Source organism: Salvelinus fontinalis, chromosome 3, assembly GCF_029448725.1.
Source record: "Salvelinus fontinalis isolate EN_2023a chromosome 3, ASM2944872v1, whole genome shotgun sequence".
In the NCBI taxonomy this organism is placed as follows: Eukaryota; Metazoa; Chordata; class Actinopteri; order Salmoniformes; family Salmonidae; genus Salvelinus; species Salvelinus fontinalis.
The window spans coordinates 56,613,417-56,632,583 of record NC_074667.1 but is presented as its reverse complement, the minus strand read 5'-3'; the positions used below and the strand labels follow the sequence as shown (position 1 = coordinate 56,632,583).

The 19,167-nt window shown below is 45.3% G+C and overlaps 1 protein-coding gene across 2 annotated transcripts in view; it reads right to left on the bottom strand.

The window, feature by feature from the left end:
- Positions 1-623: 623 nt before the first annotated feature.
- The window catches only part of LOC129851159 (E3 ubiquitin-protein ligase TRIM62-like), a 46,830-nt gene continuing 28,286 nt past the window's right edge, over positions 624-19,167 (bottom strand). Inside the window, exons 3-6 of one of the 2 annotated variants that reach the window (XM_055917500.1) lie at positions 16,619-16,714; positions 11,326-11,651; positions 6,329-6,444; positions 624-3,086 (exon numbers count right to left, since the gene is read on the bottom strand). In XM_055917500.1, the coding sequence (XP_055773475.1) occupies positions 2,533-3,086; positions 6,329-6,444; positions 11,326-11,651; positions 16,619-16,714 (1,092 nt within the window). In that variant the 3' untranslated portion in view covers positions 624-2,532. The remainder of the gene's footprint in view (positions 3,087-6,328; positions 6,445-11,325; positions 11,652-16,618; positions 16,715-19,167) is intronic. The other variant, XM_055917502.1, reaches the window with a different exon arrangement.

Genomic DNA, 19,167 nt, shown 5'->3' with positions numbered 1-19,167 from the left:
TCAAATATCTGGCTAACCGTTGCTTCTTACTTCCGATGTTCACTTTAAACAGTTTTATAAAAAAATATAAATCAAATCTCCCTTTTTTTAGAAGGCATTCTGAGATCTCCAGGCGTTCTCCCCAGATACAGGGGACAGACAGCAGACAGGGAGACAGTGCGTGAGGGATAATTCCCGGGCAGACAACACAGTAAGGCTCTTCCGTGCGGTGAGGTTGTATTGTGTTCAGATTAGACAGTGTGATCCATCACGGGGTTACTCGCAGATTTCTATTCATCTAGTTGAGAAATGCCTCAGCATGTGAACGAGAGGAACAGAGAACAAAGGGAGTACATTGCCTCCCCGACACGGCAAGCCAGAGACTTTCACAGGGCTGGGAGTTGGCACATCTCAGCTGAAATATGCACCTTGACACAGAATGTATGCTAACAAGCATTTGCTTGCACAGGCAATTTCTCTCATACTGATATCTTGTAGCTGCTCTCTAGTGGAGTTCTGTTAGACATTCTGTGTAAGCATTTCACTTGCATATTGTCAAAGGACTCAACAAATGTATTAGAGCCTCATGTTAATGTACCAGTATGTGTGTCAGTGTGTTTCTAAAGGACAAAGTCAATGAGACGTTGGTTTTACCTGTCTTTAATTGTACATGAAAACATTTGTCATGGACCTCTAGCAGCAGAAGCACACCAGAGTATGTTTGCACAACGATGGGTGCACAGCGGCCATCATCCAAAAGACACAATCCTCATTAAAAAGTGTTCATATAATGGTCATTATTATGACCCCCACCACCACCCCACAATAACCATCTCCTGTTTGGTGTCCATATCACAGGACAGCAGTCTTGCTTCAAATACACTCCACATGGTTCTGCATCATACTGCGCATACTGTACCAACAATGTAGGGAACTGCCCCAGTTCTTCAAAGTGAACAAACACACGAGGCAGGGACATAGGGGGTACAGATGTGATATTTTATCACTTCACCTCACAGACGAGGAGGCCAGAACATGCACACACACACACACACACACTCACCCCCCTGGCTCTCTCCGTGCTGGACTTTGTATAATAACAAGCTCTTGTCCCTTAACAATCTAGAGGACTGGCCTTAAACACGGGGATCACAAGAGCACTTGAGGCATATGGGGCAGGAGCCAACATGAACTGAGCCTCAAAACATATCAGTGTATTCTGTTTACGCTGCAACAGCCATATGGAACTAAATGGATGTTAAAAGAATGATAGGCCAGGGCAGTATAATAATGCACTGTAATATTGTTCTCCTTGGCCATTTGTATATCCTTAAAGTCTTAAAACTATTTAGACAATCTATAAATATATTAAAAACATTGTATCCATAGCATTTACTAGTTTCAACATATTTGAAGAAAAAAATGAAAGAGACAGAATGACTGATTAAAAACATTCTAGAGCTCATTAATTGCAGCGTCATGCTGCTCGAGTCGTAAGTGTTCTCTGCCCCATAGGCCAAGTGTAAATCAGCAGTAGTCAAGATTCATTTATTGAGATTGCCCTTTGACAACTACAATGCGATAAAGAGATGTCATGGGAGGGAGGAGGCAGGGAGATGGAATCAGGAATGTACGAGTGTTAACACTAAGTGAATAAATAACCACAGGTACAGGACAGCTAGAGTAGAGCGCTTGCATGCTGGAGATGAATAAACCAACAAAGCATGACTCATGGGGAAAGGAAGGAGCGGTGAGGATACTACTACAGTGACGATCACTAGACCACACAGACCATGATTCTGCCGTTCCAGCACGTCTTGGACTGACTGACATTGTCAACGATGGAAAAGTGCATGTGTGACCTGAGGGAAAATAATCAAGAGCTGCGACATCATTTTCATCAGTAAAGGGTACAGGTACATGGAGGGACATGGACCAGCACTCACTGCCACCACTCACAACTGCTAACTATGCCAAAGAAAAAGGACCATAGGGGTGTCAGACACATTCCACAAACACAGTTAAGCCAACTGCACAGAGGAAGAAAGGTGACCAGAGTCAAATGTCTGGCTGCTGAGAGAGAGAGCAGCCATCTGTCAGTCTGGATACTTGTAAGGAGAGCAGAGCCCTTGGGCTTGTGCAAGGTGGTACTCAGACAGCAACAGCACACAGAGATCCACCCACTAAACCATTGTGGGATGACATCTATGCAGACAGAGTCTCTCCTTACACCAGTGAAGAAGCTAACCAGGGCTCCAGTTGGAGCGATGCTGCTGGAGCAGCGTTCCAATAGTCTTTCCCAGGTGAGAATAGTGAGGACCCACACCGACAGGCAAAAAGAGCAGGACACGAAAACTTCCTGTCCCCCGCAAACCAGACAGAAAGAAATAAACATTCCATAGTCATACACCCTGTTCTTTTTCTCATATTCCTTCATTTTAAAACTAGTTGTCTTTAGGATCTTAGTTATATCATCATCATCATCATCATCCTATTGTCAGGTTAGGGTTGAGGTGAGTGATCTGATCTGTCTAGTGACACTGTGTGTAGCTCTTATAGACGCACGGTGTTGATTCTCAGCGGCTGGACATTCTTGCCGTTGGCGTGGCTCTGCCCGGGGCTGAAGTAGGGGCAGAGCTTGGCCGGGAACGTCTTCTCCCTGTAGGTGTACAGCCAGGACATGTCGTCAGCATTGTAGAACACCAGCAGGCCCTTGGGGTAGTCCAGGTACACGCCCACCTTCTCCAGCTTGCTCTTGACGTTGAGGCGGGTCCAGGGCTCGGTGCAGGCGCTGTACTGGTTGCCGTCGTGCATGACAATGCAGTAGAAGCCGCGGCTGGGCTGGATCTGGATGCTGCCCTTGCGGCTGACCGTCTCGTTGGCCACGCCGATCATCCACTGGGTCTTCTCAGACACCATCACCTCCCAGTAGTGCACCCCGGAGCCGAAGCCCTCGGCCCCCAGCACAGACACCTCCACGTCGAAGCGTCGCGGTGAGTCCTGCAACGGCTGGGGGTGCAGGTTACCATAGGCTACGATGGTGCAGTCATCTGATAGGATGAGTCTCTGGTGGGCTGTGACGGGGTCTAAGGTCAAAGCTGCTGGCACTACGGAGAGAGAGAAGGGACACAATATGTATGGAGATAGAGGGTTAATGTGGAGACACACCAGAGACAAGCAGACAGGGCTAGCCCAGATAAATACAGTTACAGGATACAGATAAAGACATCTTCTTGAAATACTGTTTGCCTAGAGAGAAAAACACGTATAAAATATGTTATGAGGACGCTCCCTCTCTGACAGACACTAGCTCCAGAACTGCTGTGTCATTTGGTGCACTCCATTTTCACTATCAACACTGTACTGTCTGAGTTCTATGCTGAGGCAGTGAAAATTATCCTGGCATCCCATTTCAGCCAGTCCCTGAACTGGAGAGGGGTCCTGACGTCAAGTGCATACAAATTGATCTCCAAAACGTTATATTTAAAAAGTGATTCATCAGATGGATGGGAGAAGACCAAGGACATTCCGTTTGGAGGGAGCTGAGCTGTGTCAATGGCACAGTCTCTGTCTGCAATGGTCACTGTAGGTTGACTGAGTGTAGCTTCAAGCTGGTGTTTCTGCTCTAGCAAAAATGAGCTGATGCCGCTGAAGGACCATATCAGGAACAGAATAAGGAACTGTCAATGGTGTTGGGATGACTCATGGGTAGACTAATAATCCACTCTTGTAATACACCCTACATCTACTGTTATCATATTTCAGGAAATAAAGAAATCATGAAAAAGTATTTATATCAGCCATGTTTGGGACTGTTGGTTCAAACACTGACAATGCTAAAAACTGAAAATCCCCCTGTAATTCTCACAAAAACCACAAGATGTCACAAATTTCTCTCAACAATTCCTCTGGCTGCCACTAGTCTCGATCAACTACACATTTTCTGTTTCATACATTTTTGGGGTCATTTAGATCCAATGATTCTTCTTCTTTTATATACATGAAGGGAAACCTTAAGATAAATCATCCACTTGTTTAGAGAGAAAAATTGACTGTTTTTGAGTAAAGTAGTAATATGTTAGGTTAGTATGTTGGGGGCGAGATGCTTTATGATTGATCATTTGTTTCTAGCTGTAATTTAGGCACTGGCTAGCACAGTTAGCTAACTAACAACCTCACTAGCCGAAAGTCTGAGGTGAAATAAACGCTTATCAGCTCGTTAGCATAAGCCAATGTCTGCTAGCATAGCTAGCTAACCCCCAGTTAGCAGGATTAGGGTTAGGGGTCAAAGTTAGAATAAGGGCCAGGGTTAGACTGGCAGGCATAGACTGGTTTTATTGTTTCATGAAGCAGCACACAGAATTATCCATCCTTATCCCACAACATCAACCTCTGCCACATCCACCACAACAAAGCCTACATAAAGTAGCATATAGTGTGATTAGAAATAAGTGTTTATTGAACCGATACTCATGAGTTGTTTATTTGTTTGTTTTTATTTGAAGTACTAGTTCTACTACAACAAACAGCAGCAAAGGTCATATTGGAGTTGTTCCCAGGCCAAGGATACAGGAGGCGAGGCCTAGGCAAAGAAAGGCTGAGTCGGCTACAGTCCCGGAGGACAAGTCAAAAAACGAAGAGAAGGAAGAAAGCCAAGAAAGAAAAAAATCTGACACTGGAAAACCCGGTGACACTGGAAAACCCGGTGACACTAGAAAACCCGGTGACACTAGAAAACCCGGTGACAAAGGAAAACCCAGTGACACTGGAGAAAGCTGTGGCGCCACTGAAAAAGGTTGTTCCAGGTTACAAAATCATGTTACCTCGGTAGATGGGAAAAATGCCCCTTTCCTAAAAAACACATTTGATTAAAAAAAATAAAAATAAATCAACTGTAGCCATTTATTTTCCTTTATAGTTTGTTACCATAAGCATGGCCATCATCCACCTAAAAAAATGTTCTCCAAACTTAGCTTTTTTGTGTCAGCAGTTAGACATTGATCTTAAGAATGGGGGGGGGGGGGGGGGGGCATCTTACTCCATGTTACCCTACATTCAAAGTACCTTGGCCTCCACTGTTTGATGTTGTACTCAGTGTCATGCAAAGGTATGGAAATAGAGCTGTGGTGGGAGGTGGGAAGCAGTCATTATAGATAGACCTTATAGAGTATGAGTCTACAACTCTGTGTTGGCATGGCTGGAGGCTGCCAGCTACATGTAGTTCTGTGGGTTAACTGTGGGTTACGGAGGGAGTTTGGCTATAGCACTCCACCCCTGCCTGCTCCACTACCTTGAGTTTTTTTGTTCAGTCATTATGGAAAACTGAACTAGAGGAACAATGGCGGCTTGTTCTCATCACTCACTCCCATTATTAGAGGTGGTTTAGAATAAAACAGACAGAGGGGAATTTGCCAAATCGCCCCCTTGTTCCTCTGTAGTTATATCTTACAGTATAAACCGGAGACCAGGCCAGTAGCCAGCAGGCAGGACAATGTATTTACCACACAATGACATTGCCAGGCAGTGTGTTTAAATCAATCCATTACATTTACATTTAAGTCATTTAGCAGACGCTCTCATTACAATGCCACTCTCTTGCACACATACAAACAAATGCATTCATACCCGCTCTCTCACACAATCACATGCTATTTTTCTAATTGGGAACATAGATTAAAAAAAGGCACGGGTTTAATAGAAGAGATAGACTTATTATTCCCCTAAACTATCATCTGATGGGATCGAAAGGCGTTGTGCTGTCACCGTGGCAGCCAGTGGTGATGGATTGGAACCAATTGTTCCATTTGGCACGCAGTCAAGGGAGGCCAAGAAACCACCCTGCCTTCTCACCAGCTACAGGCCAAAATGGGTGAATCTATTGAAGGAGTGAAATATTCCTTGGTGCATTATTTTAAATAACCTTCTCTAAGAGTGAGTGATGGCTGGGGGCTTGGGGAGAATATGAGGAGAGGGGGAGAGAGAATAGCTCGACATCAGCTCTCCTAACAGAGAAGGGCATCTCAACCCTCCAGCCACCTTTTTCTCATCACGCAGTTCCTAAAGCTCAAACATTCCATCTATTTTAATGCAGGATTAGCTCCCACTGTGTGAGTCTGTTCCAAGGTTACTATTATTTCCTTGTTCCGTACAAGGCATCAATTTAAAGCCCAATTTAAACCTCAATCTATGCTACCCTTCCATGGTGGAAGACAACGATTTGTATCATTACTGATTGACGTGTTGAGGTATTTGGGAGTATCTAACAATTCATAAGCGGCTCCTGTTGAAGCCCATGCTGTTACACAGTTTAATTGGGTGAGGGTTAACGGTAACCATAGGTGGTGCATACCTGGTGAAATATCCTGAAATAGAGACTTCCATATTGTGTACTGCAGGGGCCCCATGTACTTGGAGGTCGGGAAATCTTCATATGTTAAATTGGTCTCATGTATCTTTCCTTTTATCCTGTGGGGGAAGAAGGACGATCAATGTCATTGTCAATAATCTACTCTTACATTCACATCTCTTTGCGCTCTCTGTGAGATGTCTCGAGTGACCGTCTTTGCGCCCTCTGTGAGACGTCTCTAGTAACTGCACCATTTTCTCTGTATGTTGTTGATAAAAGCATCCGTCAGACTCTGGATGCCCCAAGGCTTAATGTTCTACAGCAGTGTAGATTGACATGGGTGAGGGGGGGTTCAGCTGTAATGCTATTACTGTGTCAACCCCCACATTAGTCATTTTCATCACTCCCACATGCATCTTACCCTTTCAAGAAGATTCAATATGTATCTAGATGCCTGGGCTCCGATACAGGAACAAAAGGTTTCAGTTTGATTACGAATCAATGCGATTCAGTTCAATGTGATTCAATGCACTAACATGTGTTGCATAAACACAATTTTCCACTCTAAATTAAAATTTGCTGCTGATGGAGCTCGTGAGCTGGTCTTCCCTGAGCTGGATCTGTCGGAGCTGACGTGTGTGTATGTACAGTGGGGAGAAGAAGTATTTGATACACTGCCGATTTTGCAGGTTTTCCTACTTACAAAGCATGTAGAGGGCTGTAATTTTTATCATAGGTACACTTCAACTGTGAGAGACGGAATCTAAAACAAAAATCCAGAAAATGACATTGTATGATTAAGTAATTAATTTGCATTTTATTGCATGACATAAGTATTTGATCACCTACCAACCAGTAAGAATTCCGGCTCTCACAGTCCTGTTAGGTTTTCTTTAAGAAGCCCTCCTAAGGGCCTCCCGGGTGGCGCAGTGGTCTAGGGCACTGCATCGCAGTGCTAACTGCGCCACCAGAGTCTCTGGGTTCGCGCCCAGGCTCTGTCGCAGCCGGCCGCGACCGGGAGGTCCGTGGGGCGACGCACAATTGGCATAGCGTCGTCCAGGTTAGGGAGGGTTTGGCCGGTAGGGATATCCTTGTCTCATCGCGCTCCAGCGACTCCTGTGGCGGGCCGGGCACAGTGCGCGCCAGCCAAGGGGGCCAGGTACACAGTGTTTCCTCCGACACATTGGTGCGGCTGGCTTCCGGGTTGGAGGCGCGCTGTGTTAAGAAGCAGTACGGCTGGTTGGGTTGTGCTTCGGAGGACGCATGGCTTTCGACCTTCGTCTCTCCCGAGCCCGTACGGGAGTTGTAGCGATGAGACAAGGTAGTAATTACTAGCGATTGGATACCACGAAAATTGGGGAGAAAATGGGATAAAAAAAAAAGAAAAAAAAAGAAGCCCTCCTGTTCTCCACTCATTACCTGTATTATCTGCACCTGTTTGAACTCGTTACCTGTATAAAAGACACCTGTCCACTCAATCAAACAGACTCCAACCTCTCCACAATGGCCAAGACCAGAGAGCTGTGTAAGGACATCAGGGATAAAATTGTAGACCTGCACAAGGCTGGGATGGGCTACAGGACAATAGGCAAGCAGCTTGGTGAGAAGGCAACAACTGTTGCCGTAATTTTTAGAAAATGGAAGAAGTTCAAGATGACGGTCAATCACCCTCGGTCTGGGGCTACATGCAAGATCACCTTGTGGGGCATCAATGATCATGAGGAAGGTGAGGGATCAGCCCAGAACTACACGGCAGGACCTGGTCAATGACCTGAAGAGAGCTGGGACCACAGTCTCAAAGAAAACCATTAGTAACACACTACGCCGTCATGGATTAAAATCCTTCAGCGCACGCAAGGTCCCCCCGGTCCCTCCAGGCCCGTCTGAAGTTTGCCAATGACCATCTGGATGATCCAGAGGAGGAATGGGAGAAGGTCATGTGGTCTGATGAGACAAAAAGAGCTTTTTGGTCTAAACTCCACTCGCCGTGTTTGGAGGAAGAAGAAGGATGAGTACAACCCCAAGAACACCATCCCAACCGTGAAGCATGGAGATGGAAACATCATTCTTTGGGGATGCTTTTCTGCAAAGGGGACAGGACGACTGCACCGTATTGAGGGGAGGATGGATGGGGCCATGTATCGCGAGATCTTGGCCAACAACCTCCTTCCCTCAGTAAGAGCATTGAAGATGGGTCGTGTATGGGTCTTCTAGCATGACAACGACCCGAAACACACAGCCAGGGCAACTAAGGAGTGGCTCCGTAAGAAGCATCTCAAGGTCCTGGAGTGGCCTAGCCAGTCTCCAGACCTGAACCCAATAGAAAATCTTTGGAGGGAGCTGAAAATCCGTATTGCCCAGCGACAGCCCCGAAACCTGAAGGTCTTAATGTCGGAGTGGGCCAAAATCCCTGCTGCAGTGTTTGCAAACCTGGTCAAGAACTACAGGAAACGTATGAGCTCTGTAATTGCAAACAAAGGTTTCTGTACCAAATATTAAGTTCTGCTTTTCTGATGTATCAAATACTTATGTCATGCAATAAAATGCAAATGAATTACTTAAAAATCATACAATGTGATTTTCGTTTTAGATTCCGTCTCTCACAGTTGAAGTGTACCTATGATAAAAATTACAGACCTCTACATGCTTTGTAAGTAGGAAAACCTGCAAAAATCGGCAGTTTATCAAATACTTGTTCTCCCCACTGTATGTATGTATGTACTGTGTACTATATACAGTTGAAGTCTGAAGTTTACATACATCTTTGCCAAATACATTTAAACTGAGTTTATTCACAATTCCTGACATTTAATCCTAGTAAAAATTCCCTGTTTTAGGTCAGTTAGGATCACCACTTTATTTTAAGAATGTGAAATGTCAGAATAATAGTAGAGACAATGATTTATTTCAGCTTTTATTTCTTTCATCACATTCCCAGTGGGTCAGAAGTTTACATACACTCAATTAGTATTTGGTAGCACTGCCTTTAAATTGTTTAACATGGGTCAAATGCGTCGGGTAGCCTTCCGCAAGCTTCCCACAATAAATTGGGTGAATTGTGGCCCATTCCTCCTGGCAGAGCTGGTGGAACTGAGTCAGGGTTGTAGGACTCCTTGCTCGCACACACTTTTCAGTTCTGCCCACAAATTGTCTCTGGGATTGAGGTCAGGGCTTTGTGATGGCCACACCAATACCTTGACTTTGTTGTCCTTAAGCCCTTTTGCCACAACTTTGGAAGTATGCTTGGGGTCATTGTTCATTTGGAAGACCCATTTGCGACCAAGCTTTAACTTCCTGACTGATGTATTGAGCTGTTGCTTCAATATATCCACATAATTTCTCCCTCTTGATGCCATCTATTTTGTGAAGTGCACCAGTCCCTCCTGCAGCAAAGCACCCCCTCAACATGATGCTGCCACCCACGTGCTTCACGGTTGGGATGGTGTTCTTTGGCTTGCAAGCATCCCTCCTTTTCCTCCAAACATAATGATGGTCATTATGGTCTAACAGTTCTATTTTTGTTTCATTACATTTTCATCAGACCAGAGGACATTTCTCCAAAAAGTACGATCTTTGTCCCCATGTGCAGTTGCAAACTGTAGTCTGGCTTTATGGCAGTTTTGGAGCAGTGGCTTCTTCTTTGCCGAATGGCCTTTCAGGTTATGTCGATATAGGACTCGTTTTACTGTGGATATAGATACTTTTGTACCCGTTTCCTCCAGCATCTTCACAAGGTCCTTTGCTGTTGTTCTGGGATTGATCTCTAGGAGACAGAACGCGTCTCCTTCCTGAGCGGTATGATGGCTGTGTGGTCCCATGGTGTTTATACTTGCGTACTATTGTTTGTACAGATGATGTTGAACCAGACTTGTGATGTCTACAATTGTTTTTCTGAGGTCTTGGCAGATTTCTATTGATTTTCCCATAATGTGAAGCAAAGATGCACGGAGTTTGAAGGTAGTCCTTGAAATACATCCACAGATACACCTCCAATTGACTCAAATTATGTCAATTAGCCTATCAGAAGCTTCTAAAGCCATGACATACTTTTCTGGAATTGTCCAAGCTGTTTAAAAGGCACAGTCAACTTAGTGTATGTAAACATCTGACCCACTGGAATTGTGATACAGTGAATTATTAGTGAAATAATCTGTCTGTAAACAATTGTTGGAAAAATTACTTGTCATGCACAAAGTAGATGTCCTAACCAACTTGCCAAAACTATAGATTGTTAACAAAAAAAATGTGTGGAGTGGTTGAAAAACGAGTTTTAATGACTCCAACCTAAGTGTATGTAAACTTCCAACTTCAACTGTAGATTTTCTGACCGACGCATACTACTTTTGGATTGGAGTGGTTTGGGGTCCGTAGACCGATGGCACTTGTGTATCTGAATCGTTACCTTCCTATTTTCACCACTTTGAAGCCCTTCTCAACCCTGCCTGGGAAAGCTAGGGCTGCACAGCTAAACACTGATCATCTTGAGGAACAGTGAAACAAAAAGAAAGAGCAGGGTGTTCGGTGAGGCTAACCATTCACCTGCAGTGCGTTTAAGTGACTGTTAGTCTGAGGAGAAACCACAACCTTGTCAAGCCTGTTCTCACAAAGTTAAAAAGAAGTATTGGAAAATGTGAGATGGCGAACCTGTATATCAGTTCATTCTTCACTCATTCCTGTCAATGCCCTCTGGACTGGTTGTTAGAATGCCTACTGATGCAACAACTTCCTCAGTCCACCTTATCAATCACTCTAAGATCTTAAATACTTCAACGCTATCCCCGAGCCCACTCTTTCACAGATTTCAAATAATGAACCCTGTATATCTGGCCTGTTAAGCTATCTATCAGAGACCTGGGATAAGCCTCATTGCCTAACTCTGCACTTTCACGCCAAGATATCAATATCACTATCCTGACGATGAGCAGAATGGATTACATTCAGGGGATGGTGTTATGTTAGGAGGGTAGTATAACATAACCTCAGACAGCGTACTATCTTACAAAAGTTTAGGACTGTGGCTGTTTGGAAGAACAGCTGATCCATGGTCAGTCAGACAGTAAGCAGAGCACCTCTCGGAGGTGAGGGCAACGCCCTCCAGGAAGTCATGGCGGCCCGGCTCGTTGAGGCGCTCCTGCAGGATGCCGATGCCCTCCTTGACGTCACGCAGCTGCTGGCTGAAGCGCTGGATCTTGTGCTCGATGTCGGAGAGCGTGCGCGCCGTATCAGTCTCCAGCTCCTCCAACATGGCTTTCTGGCGCTCGCGCAGAAACCGCTGCAGATGCTCAAACACCTCGCCGATGGTCGCACGAAGGCCCTTGGCCGACGACTGGAACGAGAGAGAGAGGGCGAGAGGAGACGGGGACAAGAGAGAGATGAGAAAGAGGAGAGAGGGATGAGAGGTTATTTATTTACAATGAAAGTGCAGGTTATGCTACAACCATTAAACATCATTATCAAATCAAAAATCGAATCTAACTATTTGTCACATGCGCCAAATACAAGTGTAGACCTTACCTTGAAATGCTTACTTACAAGCCCTAAACTCTTCTTGAAGTGTTGGTTAAGAAAATATTTACCAAATAAACTAAAGTAAAAATAATAAAACACAATAACAAGGCTATATACAGGGGGTACCGGTACCAAGTCAGTGTGCGGGGATACAGGTTATAAGTAATTTGTACATGTAGGTAGGGGTGAAGTGACTATGCATAGATAATAAACAAACAGCGAGTAGCAGCAGTGTACAAAACAAATGGGGAGTCAATGTAATAGTCCGGTGGCCATTCGGTTAATTGTTCAGCAGTCTTATGGCTTGGGGGGGGGGGGGGGGTAGAAGCTTTTAAAGGAGCCTTTTGGTCATAGACTTGACGCTCCGGTACCACTTGCCATGCAGTAGCAGGGGAAAAAACAGTCTATGACTTGTGTGATTGGAGTCTGGCAATTTTATGTTCTTTCCTCTGACACCGCCTATTATATAGGTCCTGGATGGCAGGAAGCTTGGCCCCAGTGACGTACTGGGCCGTTCGCACTACCCGCTGTCGCACCTTACGGTCAGACGCCGAGCAGTTGCCATACCACGCGGTGATGCAACCGGTCAGGATGCTCTCGATGATGCAGCTGTAGAACCTTTTGAGGATCTGGGGACCCATGCCAAATCTTTTCAGTCTCCTGAGAGGGAAAAGGTTTTGTCGTGCCCTCTTCATGAGTGCCTTGGTGTGTTTGGACCATGATAGATTTTTGGTGATGTGGACACCAAGAAACTTGAAACTCTCGACCCGCTCAACTACAGCCCCGTTGATGTTAATGGGGGCCTGTTCGGCCCGCCTTTCCCTGTAGTCCATGATCAACTCCTTTGTCTTGCTCACATTGAGGGAGAGGTTGTTTTCCTGGCACCACACTGCCAGTTCTCTGACCTCCTCCCTATAGGCTGTCAAATCGTTGTCGGTGATCATGCCTACCACTGTTGTGTCGTCAGCAAACGTAATGGTGTTGGAGTCGTATTTGTCCACGCAGGCGTGGGTGAACAGCGAGTACAAGAGGGGACTAAGTACACACCCCTGAGGGACCCCAGTGTTTAGGATCAATGTGGCAGACGTGTTTTTGCCTACCCTTACCACCTGACCACCGTCATCTGTGGATCTGTTGGGGCGGTATGCGAATTGGAGTGGGTCTAGGGTATCCGGGAGGATGCTGTTGATGTGAGCCTTGACCAGCCTTTCAAAGCAGCCTTGACCAGCCTTTGCTTTTGGCCTTATAGAGTTGGTTGAGTGCGGTCTTAGTGCCAGCTTCGTTCTGTGGTGGTAAATAGACGGCTACGAATAATATAGATGAGAACTCTCCTGGTAAATAGTGTGGTCTACAACTTATCATAAGGTACTCAGGCGAGCAATACCTCAAAACTTCTTTAATATTAGACATCACGCACCAGCTGTTAGACATAAAGACACACCCCCACCCCTCGTCTTACCAGACGTAGCTTCTCTGCTCTGACGTTGCATTGAAAATCCCTCCAGCTCTAAATTATCCGTGTCGTAGTTCAGCTACGACTCGGTGAAACATAAGATATTACAATTCTTAATGTCCCGTCGGTAGGATAATTCACAAGTAATCAATTTTATTTTCCAACGATTTCATGTTAGCAAGTAGATTTGATGCCAGGGGTATTTTCCTGCCTCTCCTACAGATTCTCAAAAGGCAGCCTGATCTGCGTCCCCTTTTCCTCCGTCTTTTCTTCACGCAAATGACGGGGATATGGGCCTGTTCCTGGGAGAGCAGTATATCTTTCTCGTCAGACTCGTTAAAGGAAAAAGCTTCTTCCAGTCCGTGGTGAGTAATCCCAGATCTGATGTCCAGAAGTTATTTTCGGTCATATGAGACAGTAGCAGCAACATTATGTTTAAAATAAATTAAAATAGAAAAATTGCACAATTGGTTACGAGCATGTAAAACGTCAGCCATCATCTTCGGCTCCATCTTAAGAACTGGGGGGTTTGAGCCCTGAATGGTGATTGTCTGAAAGACGTGGTATATTTGTATACCACGGGTCTGACAAAACATTTATTTTTACTGCTCTAATTACATTGGTAACCAGTTTATAATATCAATAAGGCACCTCGGGGGTTGGTGGTATATGGCCAATATACCACAGCTAAGGGCTGTATCCAGGCACTCCGCATTGCGTCATGCATTAGAACAGCCCTTAGCTGTGGTATGTTGGCCAGATACCACACCCCCTCGGGCCTTATTGCTTAAATAGAAAACTTATGTCTAATCAAGTGCCTCTGTCACTCTGCCTCTGCACTCTTAAGCTACTGCCTGCCACTTGACAAGCGTCAGTAACCCCAGGGCTTACTTAAACAATAAGGCACAAGAAGGGGTGTGGTATATGGCTAATATACCACAGCTGTGGACTGTTCTTATGTACGACGCAACGCAGTGTCTGGATACAGCCCTTAGCCGTTGTATATTGGTCATATACTAGAAACTCCTGAGGTGCCTTATTGTTATTATAAACTGGTAACCATGGTAATTAGAACAGCAAAAAGTTTTTTTTGTCATACCTGTGGTATACAGTCTGATATACTACAGCCTTCAGCCAATCAGCATTCAGGGCTCGAACCACTCGGTTTATAAAAACCTTTTTAGCACCTAAATATTATGTAAATTTATTGACTGAAAAAAATCTGTCTAAGTCAAATGCAGGGCTTCTAGGGACAATCCCCATCTGCTGTTACAGATCATCTAACATTAAATCAATACAAAATGTCCTATCATAAGAACGGCCTATATAGAGAGCATTAGCAGTAGAATAGGGCAAAGCTCAGCCTCACTGGAAGGTTGGGACAGTGGAAGAGGCCCTAGAGCACAGTTAGTCACATTGTGCTGTTTTAATAATGGTACTGCTTGTGAGATCGAAAGCAAGTTTAAAAGGCTGATGCTGTGGGGTCGGCTGGGGACAGACAGGCTGTGTGTTGAAGGCAACATTTACAAGGCCAGCGGATAGTCAGTGAAAAGGATGCTATTATGGGAAGAGCCGTGCTGTTGATGAGGGGAAAAGGAGCAGAAGCTGAGGAGAGGAGAGAGTGGGGTGAATTGATTTGTAGTCGTGGGGAAATCAAGGAGGGCGCTGGACTTGAAGAGGAAATGAATCCTCTCCAATGCTAACAGCAACAGTAGCAGCAGAGACAAAGAACAAAGAGAGGAGATCCAAGAGGCTCAGTCCAGTAACAACTGGAGAGGGAGCAGCTTCTCACGCAGGGCTTCTGTGTGCCTGTACAAAGGAAACATTCGCTCTGTTCTAGTAGTCTCTACTCCTCTCCATCACAGGGGAACACCAGGGAGCAGGGGTAGCAGCATCAGGATCTGGGTTTTATTGCTACTGCCTGCCATAAATGAATTTCCCTCCAGCAGCATGCCTGTTCCTGTAGGAACCTAGAAGCAGGCAGATATTCTCTCTGTGCTGCTGGGAACTTTAAGCCTATTAAGATCATTTATCTCCAATACAGAGCAGGGCAGGAGTGGGATGTGAGTGTGACAGTGAGAGGAGGACAGGACTGATGAGGCTGGCAGCAATGCAGTAACCATGTGCCAGTCTTCTCCAGCAGGGTGTTATGGCTATGGCAGGGTGGATATTTAAAGCCCATATTAAACCTACAGGAAGAGGAGGCTGGGTCTCAGAGAAGCAGCACGTTAAATCAGACAAACCCCCATGGCCAGAGAATCAGACAACGTCTGCTCTTCAGACAGGGAAGGGGATGCCCCTAAACACATGGGCCCAGGACTGGAACTAAACTAGAGCACCAGGACCAATATAAACCATTTAAGTGACAAACAGCAGTGTTAGGGGACATTTAAGTCATACCAAAACAAGGGTAATGGCAGCCTCACACCACCCTAATCAAAGATTCAGTTTCAACACCTTCATGTTGCCGGGGAGATAGAGGGGATTATGGGTGTTTGAGGTGGGCAGTCTCTCATTTCAGGATTACATAACATCATTTGAGGGTGCTTTGATCAGATCCTACAAATCCATTCTTCTTTGGTTTCTGTGTGTGGTCAAGCAGGAAGAGCAGGAGAACAGAGCATTTCATTGTCAGCAACCTAAATGTATTGGAGAGGCAGAGAGATCGATTTAGTTCATCTATGGCCCTCTTCCAGGCAACGCACATCTCTTCGGACAAATGGATGCAAACCTAATGAGATGGGATGATTTATAATGGAGGGGCTAGAAGAGCTCCAACTGGCAGTCAGCTGAAGGTGACGGCAGGATGGCAGTGGAAGCAGGCAGGTCTGCCTCGCTGGGCCAGAGCCAGGGTAAAGTAAAGTCCTGCGGACAGGACAGGAAGACGGGAGGGCGCGGGCTGTGCTGGCGTGCCAGGGAACAGCCAACATGTAACCAGCAGAAAGAATGACACCCTTCCAAAATACCGCTGACGGCCCACACTCTCTCTGTCAGACAGCTTTGCCTTTGTGAATCTCAAAGTCATCAAAGGGGGAAGAGATGAGACAGAAAAGGTGACTGAGGAATATCTGTTGTATTGATTGGCTGCTGCTCTTGTTCCGCTGATTAAAACAGGGTGTATAGATTAAAGAGATGCTCAATAAACCAATCAGTTCAGTACAGACTTAGGTGGAGGGTGAGATAGAGATAGGATGAGAGACAGACAGAAACCACTCGACCATTAACTTGGTCTCTAATGGGTAAAAAGGCTCTAAGTTACCTTGCTTGGTCTAAGTGAATGTTTGTGCTTGGTGTGTTACCTTGGTCTCAGTGAGTAGTGCTTGGTGTGTTACCTTGGTCTCAGTGAGTTGTCTCTGCAGTAGCTGCAGGGCCTCTGTGTGTCCCTTCTCACTGTCCTGCAGAGTAACCAGTTGCTCCTTCATCTCCCTCTGCAACAGAACATATGAGACAATATATTAGCAAGCGCGAAAGAGAGCGAGCGAGAACGAAAGAGAGCGAGCGCAAAAGAGAGCCAAACTGAACTGGGTACTGGGTCTGAGGAACAGAGGTTTCCAGAGAGGGTTCCATCAGAGAGAAAGTGGGTTTCTGTGCTGCTGTCCCCCGGGCCCAGTCTAGACAGAGGTCCCCCGAGCCCAATCCGCTGCACACACAGTGACTTGAATTCTAAAAGCAACATAATCCACTTAGAGGCACAGGCTCATATGACTGGAATTGCTAAGTGTCAGAAGTGGAGCAGGGGGACTTCAGGTGTCATGCTGTCAGTGAAGATCATTGCTAAGCTCTCCTCCAGTTCCAATAGTCCAGATGGATAACAGAAGTCTACATGGGAATGTCAGTAAAGAAGGACAGAAGGGGTCATTTAGCTGCTGCTGTGGAAAGTACTGAGAGGAATATCAATGCAGCAACGGAACATTTCTTGCTGTTGACTATCAAATATTCAAGCCAACAGTCTTCAAATTCAGTTCTCAGCTCTTTGGCACAGAAACAGGCCAGGCAGTCGTTCAATGTACTTTGGTTTACGATGTGCTGACGGAAGAAGCCCATTTCATTGGTTATAATATTGGCTACAAAATAGGATGTGGTACAGACACATGTGGGTAGTTTCTTTCTATACAGCTTTGAATGAGACTTTTCAAGGACATGGACTAAGTAAAACAATCTCCCAGTGCTGAGATGGAACGTGGCTTTACATTTTAACGACAGGAAGACTGCAGTAGGATCAGCGGGTTCTATTTCTCTCGGGGCCAGCTCCAGCCTGCAATAGGTCAGAAGGCACTCTCCTCTTACAGGCTATGGACCAATCCGAAGAGAGGAGCACCGTTTACACAGGCTTCTGCACTGCCAGGGACCTCACTCTGTTGTCTGACTGGTTGTTGTATGCAATAGTAAGCAGATCATTGTATTGGCCCATAGCATCGAAAAATTAAGAATAATCTTGCTTCAAGATACTAACCGAGAGAGGGGCAACACTGTCCCATGCATTTGAAACTGCAGTCTGTCTGCTTTACGGAGTCCAATCAAATCAAGCTGTATTTATACAGCACATTTAAGACAGAATGCAACAATGTGCTTCACAGGAAAAAAACAAATTAAAATTAAAACTTCAATATTTACTACAAAACAAAGAGTGTAAAAAACTAAAGAATAACAATAAAAACAGAATAAAAAACACCCTAAGGAAAACAAAGCTAAAAAGGCAGCCCTAGACTCCTCCCCCTGACCATCTCAGCAGGCGGACCAAAGTCTGATATTATATTTCCCCCAGGATTTTTTTTTTTTTTTTTTTTTTTTTTCACCTTTATTTAACCAGGTAGGCTAGTTGAGAACAAGTTCTCATTTGCAACTGCGACCTGGCCAAGATAAAGCATAGCAGTGTGAACAGACAACAACACAGAGTTACACATGGAGTAAACAATAGACAAGTCAATAACATGGTAGAAAAAAGAGAATCTATATACAATGTGTGCAAAAGGCATGAGGTAGGCAATAAATCGAATAATTACAATTTAGCAGATTAACACTGGAGTGATAAATCATCAGATGATCATGTGCAAGAAGAGATACTGGTGTGCAAAAGTGCAGAAAAGTAAAATAAATAAAAGCAGTATGGAGGTGAGGTAGGTAAATTGGGTGGGTAGTTTACAGATGGACAATGTACAGCTGCAGCGATCGGTTAGCTGCTCGGATAGCAGATTTTTAAAGTTGTTGAGGGAGATAAAAGTCTCCAACTTCAGAGATTTTTGCAATTCGTTCCAGTCGCAGGCAGCAGAGAACTGGAAGGAAAGGCGTCCAAATGAGGTTTTGGCTTTAGGGATGATCAGTGAGATACACCTGCTGGAGCGCGTGCTACGGGTGGGTGTAGCCATCGTGACCAGTGAACTGAGATAATGCGGCACTTTGCCTAGCATAGCCTTGTAGATGACCTGGAGCCAGTGGGTCTGACAACGAACATGTAGCGAGTGCCAGCCGACTAGGGCATACAGGTCGCAGTGGTGGGTCGTATAAGGTGCTTTAGTAACAAAACGGATGGCACTGTGATAAACTGCATCCAGTTTGCTGAGTAGAGTATTGGAGGCTATTTTGTAGATGACATCGCCGAAGTCGAGGATCGGTAGGATAGTCAGTTTTACTAGGGTAAGTTTGGCGGCGTGAGTGAAGGAGGCTTTGTTCCGGAATAGAAAGCCGACTCAAGATTTGATTTTGGATTGGAGATGTTTGATATGAGTCTGGAAGGAGAGTTTGCAGTCTAGCCAGACACCTAGGTACTTATAGATGTCCACATATTCTAGGTCGGAACCGTCCAGGGTGGTGATGCTAGTCGGGCGTGCGGGTGCAGGCATCGAACGGTTGAAAAGCATGCATTTGGTTTTACTAGCGTTTA